We start from the raw sequence: 5,960 nt of genomic DNA on the forward strand, positions 1-5,960 counted from the left end.
ACACAAAACTTCAGTTATTAAATTAATCATCTTTATAAAATATATTAAAATATAAAATATATATTAAAAATAAATTAAACAACATATATTTATTTATATATATTATAATTTATTTACTGACTGACTTGTAGTAAAATTTTTTATTAATATATTATGAAAAAAAAAGAACATGTGATGAAAGGGAAGGAGAAGGAGCAAAAGGAAACAGAAAGAGAATTTCAGAAACTCCCCACATAACAAGAGAGAGAAGAGAAGCCTTCCTTTCAAAAAAAGTGTGACCCTTTTTCTCTTGCAGCTTCAAAGTTAAGGGGCCAAAAAAGTTATGATCCCTTGATATTCTTCGGTTTTGGTGACACACCTTAAACAACACAACCATACTTTCTGTAACCGAAACTTGAAGCAGCTCCAAACAAACAAACAAATAAAAAAGAAAAAGAAAAAAAAAAACACATATATAAAGCAGAACAATTCACAGTCATCAGTTACAGAAAGAGAAGAAGAAGCAAGAGAGAACACATTATCATTCACTCTCATTTAACCATCATCATGGCTGGTTGGTCTCTCTCTCTCTCTCTCTCTCTCTCTCTCTCTCTCTCTTGTTTGCTTTGTGTTTGTCTTTTTTTGTCTTTGGTCTTTGTTTTTCTTTTGTTGGTGTTTTTTTTTTCTTTTATGTGCTTCTATGGTTGAATGGCACATAAGGAAGAAGGTACTAATCTCAGTGGTTTCTTGTCAAAGGAAACAACTTCAGTGTGAGGTTATGGTTGGAATTTCATGTGTTTTTGTTGTTACCATGTTTGGTTAATGCGACTGTTGAGCTGAAAAAGAGTAATGTCTGTGTTCTTTTAGCAATTGACTAATGTTGTTGGGACCCTTCATTTTTAATGTTTTCCTTTAATTTTTCAATATGAAGGGAATGACCCTTTTGCCTTGTGAACATGGAGGTTACTAAGGAAGAGCTTAATGCAAAAATGAGAGAAAAAAGTTTCCAACTTTGGTCTGAAAAAAACCATGCAAAGTTTCCAACATGTTTGTGTTTTGTTTTGTGGCAGATGGGGCTGGTGATGATTTGTTTAAAGAGCTATGGAGGTTGTGTGCAGGGCCATTAATGGATGTTCCTTGTGTTCAAGACAGAGTTTTCTATTTCCCTCAGGGTCACATTGAATTGGTATGATATATACTTCTTTACCTTGTTTCTGATTTTGTTTGTGAATTTCATTTTTTCCATTTTTGTGCTATGTATGCTTTCAAATTTAAGCCTTAAGGGTTTTAGTTAGTGTTATATAATTTTGATTTTTTTTTTCTTTTGTAGTTGCCAGAACCTACAGAACAAGAATTGAGGCAGATGAAGAACCAGAAATCTCCCAAATACGATCTTCCTTCGAAGATTTTATGCCGTGTTATCGATGTTAAGTGTCTGGTAATGTTTATCTTTTTTGGTTCCTTGTGTTATGTGTTCTTGATTGGCTCATTGGAATGATGATTTTTCATGTACTGACTATAGAGTCTTGTTAATTTTGTTTTGTAGGCCGAGATGGAAACCGACGAGGTTTATGCTCGAATCACTTTGCAGCCATCTTCAGATGTGAGAATTTGATACATTTTCCGAACAATTAATTCCCTCATTATTGAAAATTGAAAAATGTTTAACTGATTTTTCCATTTTTTCTTTCTGGTTTTGTTCTATGTACAGCAGAATGATCCTCTAGATCCTAATCCAATTTGTTCCGAGAAACCGAAACAGAAATTTTACTCATTTTGTAAGACACTGAGTACCTCAGATACTAGCACACATGGAGGATTTTCGGTTCTTCGGAAGCACGCTAATGAATGCTTGCCTCAATTGGTGTGTTTTCTAGAGCCGAGAATGATCGAACCAGAATATATTTTCGATTACAAGAAAATAATTAGAAGAGTTTATATGTTGTAGGATATGACAATGGAAAATCCTACTCAGGAGTTGGTAGCAAAGGATATTCATGGGGTTGAATGGAAGTTTAAGCATATATACAGAGGTAACTTTTTCTTGGTTTATAATATTGGAAAATCTTCGTTGTTTTTCTTTGAATTTATGTTTTAACTGCGAAATCTTGCGTATTGTTTTGCACAATTTGTTAAGGACATCCGAAGAGGCACCTGCTTACAACTGGCTGGAGTGCATTCGTTGCGGCCAAGAAATTGGTTGCCGGAGATTCTTTTGTTTTTTTAAGGTACTTGAAATCATGATAATGCATTCTATAATGTTCTGCTTTGACATAATTAGTCCTTATGCTGCGAATTTCCGTGCTTTAATCCTTGATTCTTACAGGGGAGAGAATGGACAACTGAGAGTAGGCGTTAGGCGTTTGAATCCGCCACAGAGTCCTACACCTTCGTCCGTGGTGTCGACACAAAACATGCGCCTCGGAGTGATTGTTACTGCAAGCCATTCTGTTATGACTAGTACCATGTTTGTGGTTTATTACAAGCCAAGGTTTGTAAGCATCTTTTAAACATTTTGTGCAACTCTTACTTGAAACATTTATGCTTTTAATTTTTGAATTCAATTCAGGACTAGCCAGTTTATTGTTAGTTTAAACAAATATATTGACACAATGAACAATGACTTCAAAATCGGCATGCGATTCAAGATGAGACATGAGGGTGAAGATCCACTTGACAAAAGGTATCATTTTAAATGTGTATCTACCTTGGTCTCTGAGTTGATCTTAGATTAATGTACCATTATTTTGTCAGGTTTTGTGGTACTATAATTGGAGTTGGAGATGAATCTCGAGAATGGCCGAATTCTCAATGGAGGTCATTGAAGGTTCGACTTTATTCGAAAGCACTCATTAAGTTCTTCTAATTTTCTCATTAGTGTATAATTTTTTGTCTTTGTTACATAGGTTCAATGGGATGAACCAGCAACAATGCAAAGACCAGATAGAGTTTCATGTTGGGAGATTGAACCTCTTGTTACTTCGCCTTTGAATACGATTCAACCGATGGCGAAGGGAAAAAGATCAAGGCATGCTGAGGCTTCATCTTCTGGTAGGAAAAAGAATGTTACTTTGGATCATGTGCACTTTACATCCTAAACTTTATAAATATGCAATTTACACCTTGAAGTTGTTGAACTGCGCAAAAAACGACTTCTCTTAGCTTTTCTTCCAAAATTACCCTTTCACGTGATGCGTTTTATTGATAAAATAACATCTTAATAGAGGGGTAATTTTGGAAGGAAAGTTAACAAGAAGCCGTTTTTTTTACCGGTCGACAACCTTAAGGTGTTAATGAACAAACATTGTTGGATTATTAACTTAATGATGATGTTAATCTCCAAATTCAGCTGCTTCAGGTAGCAAAGAAAGCCAAGTAGCTACAATATGGCAGCCACCACATTTGAATGGCAATGGAAATTCTTCTCAAGACCCCGAAAACAACAAAGCCGTCGTCCCGGCCGGTCCAGCTGGCGAAGGCCCGGCACGCGACCACAATGAAGACAGGAAGAAGGGCATGGATTGCTGGTTGTTTGGGGTGAATTTGACTAGCAGCTATAGTAATGTTGTTACCCCTTTGGAGAAAGAACTTTGGTGTGAAGCTTCAACTATCCTTCATTGTGGTCCCAAAGAATCTATTATTGTTGGTGCATGTGAGACTGAGAAGGTTCAGAGTCTCAATAACCATTCACTGTCCAACAAGCAGGGCCATGTACCATCCATGAGGACTAGGACTAAGGTACCTTTATTTTATTTTTATTTTATTTTTTTTATTTTTGTTTCAGCCTTAAACATACATATGAATATATGAAAATTTTTAAGTATACCAAGAACACGGGTGTTTTAGTACTTTTAGTCATTAATCTCAATCATGTATATATTTTATGATTGAGATCAACGGGTAAAACGACTGAAACACCGTTATTCTTAGTATACTCGAAACTCTTCATATGTGATACATGTAATGTCTTCAAAGATTCCTTCCACATTTTTATGAGAGGTTGGGTCAAATAATGTAAAAAGGGGAAGGAAATTTTTCAGCCTTTGTTTTGAGTAGGACAGTGTTTGGTAGCTAGGAATCTTTGAAGGTGACAAATTAGTGAAATACCTAAATAGTCCCTATGAAAGCTTACTTAGTTGACAAAATAACCCGTAAAAGATTGAATATTTATTCGGTATGTTCTAAAAAATTAGGCGGTTCGACAATTGGATCCGATTGTCGATTGGGCCTAATTTTGTCATGAATCATGACATGGAAGCCCAACTGACGATCGGATGAACTTGTTAGACGAGGATAATTAATATTAATGTTTGGTTGGTTATTTTATTAGCGAAGAGATATTTCGGGTGTTATTTCAATAATTTACTTGTATAAAATTCTCTCTTGAATTTTTCCCTTCAAAATTCATTATTTTATTTTTGATGTTTTGAAGGTGAAAATGGAAGGTGTAGCAGTTGGTCGTGCAATTGACTTGACCACATTAAATGGTTATGATGAACTCATAGTTGAGCTTGAGAAAATGTTTGACATTGAAGGAGAAATTATATCTCAGAAGAAATGGGCTGTTACTTTCACTGATGAAGAAAATGACCTTATGCTTCTTGGTGATGATTTATGGCAGTGAGTAACTTCAACTTTCTTGCATAGTTTCTTCTGTTTTTCAAATTTTCTTTTTAAAGATATGTAAATGCTTTATTATTATTATTATGAAAACTTTCTCAAGACTCATCATGAAGCTTTTCTATTCTGATTTTCACCAAAAAAAAAGATATTTTGTTTGTAACTTGATGGTGAAAACTCAGGTGCAGTCGACTTCACGTGAAGTTGATAGTTAAAAGTCATTAGATGAAAATTTAGTCAAATTAGTCAAATCATCTAATAGCTCTCAATTATCAACTTCACATAAAGTCGACTGCACTTGAGTTTCCACCTTTTATAAAAGGTTTTACAATTATATGAATATTTTTTTTAGTAATAACAAAAAGTTGGAACAAACCCTTTAATTTATGCTATATGAAATTTTGTAGGGACTTCTGCAAAATGGTGAAGAGGATTTTCATTTGTTCAAAGGAGGATTAATTAGTCATTTGTTGAATGACTTGACTCCATGTTTGTGATTCATAACATCACTCAACATCTATCAATCTAATATAATATGCTTTGGAACCTTAATTAACCTTTTTCTTTTATTTTTAATTTTTATTTTTAAGCTTTAATAGGTTTAGGAAGGGAAGGGATTCTGATGGGGTAGTGTGCATAGCAACTAGGTGGATTTTAATTTTTAGGTACTTTATAATTGTAAATATTTTAATTTTTTTTAATTTTAATTTTATTGTGTTTAATATTGTGCAGTAATTTTCTAAATCTATAAAAGTTCTAAGTCAATTTGGGGCAATGTTTAATTAGGAATATTTAAGTATGATTTTGTTAGTGAGTGTTCTAAATATACATGACATAAGCTTGGTTATTATTTTATTTAAGAAAATCAAAATTAGTAGCCCCCAAAAAAAAAATCAAAATTAAAACTACAAGACAAAATTTAATTCCTTGAAAAGGGTTTAATTCACTTAATATAATAATACAAGATCAATAAGATTGATGCACTTTAATGCACACATATGAGCTCTGTTGGTGATGCAGATATTGACAATGACATGATGGAAAGTGACATATAAGTGTCTTTGGAGATACACAAAACAATCATTGCCTTAGTATCATCAAAATCCACTTTTGGATACCTACACAACTGGAAAAAAAAAAGTTTAATCACAATTTTAATTTTTAATGACTCACAATTTATTTATATAATGCGGATTTTTTTTTTGTTAAAATTTACGGGTTTTTTTTTCCTTTCTAAAAGGTCATTCTAATCTACCATTACATTTTTAAATATTTTAAAAATATTTTTGTTATTTTAGTGTTTAGATATATGTTTGTCAGCATTTAAATATTTGAAAAATAGTTTTTTTTTTTGCAATTTA

At 33.1% G+C, this 5,960-nt stretch overlaps 1 protein-coding gene across 3 annotated transcripts; it reads left to right on the forward strand.

Annotated features, from left to right (window-relative positions):
• The first annotated feature begins 240 nt into the window (after nucleotides 1–240).
• Nucleotides 241–5,306, forward strand: LOC107463636 (auxin response factor 18). 3 transcript variants are annotated; one of them, XM_021129956.2, is made up of 14 exons: nucleotides 241–553; nucleotides 1,050–1,165; nucleotides 1,310–1,417; nucleotides 1,526–1,582; nucleotides 1,691–1,843; nucleotides 1,928–2,012; nucleotides 2,117–2,207; nucleotides 2,306–2,470; nucleotides 2,549–2,662; nucleotides 2,734–2,806; nucleotides 2,886–3,030; nucleotides 3,338–3,717; nucleotides 4,412–4,599; nucleotides 5,007–5,306. In XM_021129956.2, exons 1-14 carry the CDS (start codon nucleotides 547–549, stop codon nucleotides 5,056–5,058), a joined length of 1,734 nt encoding a protein of 577 aa, XP_020985615.2. In that variant the 5' UTR covers nucleotides 241–546; the 3' UTR covers nucleotides 5,059–5,306. The 3 variants fall into 3 exon arrangements, with proteins under 3 accessions (XP_020985615.2, XP_015937952.1, XP_020985614.2); XM_016082466.3 differs by having other exon boundaries at nucleotides 3,329–3,717; nucleotides 5,007–5,305; XM_021129955.2 differs by having other exon boundaries at nucleotides 1,694–1,843; nucleotides 3,329–3,717; nucleotides 5,007–5,305.
• The last annotated feature ends 654 nt before the right edge of the window (nucleotides 5,307–5,960 follow it).

The sequence above is a fragment of the Arachis duranensis genome, chromosome 8 (genome assembly GCF_000817695.3).
Source record: "Arachis duranensis cultivar V14167 chromosome 8, aradu.V14167.gnm2.J7QH, whole genome shotgun sequence".
Lineage (NCBI taxonomy): Eukaryota > Viridiplantae > Streptophyta > Magnoliopsida > Fabales > Fabaceae > Arachis > Arachis duranensis.

Bases quoted from the DNA above. Each gene is read 5' to 3' on its own strand.
- LOC107463636 (XM_016082466.3), top strand. The intron at 2,208-2,305 runs GTACTTGAAATC...TGATTCTTACAG, and splicing joins GATTCTTTTGTTTTTTTAAG to GGGAGAGAATGGACAACTGA. The intron at 2,663-2,733 runs GTATCATTTTAA...TTATTTTGTCAG, and splicing joins GAAGATCCACTTGACAAAAG to GTTTTGTGGTACTATAATTG.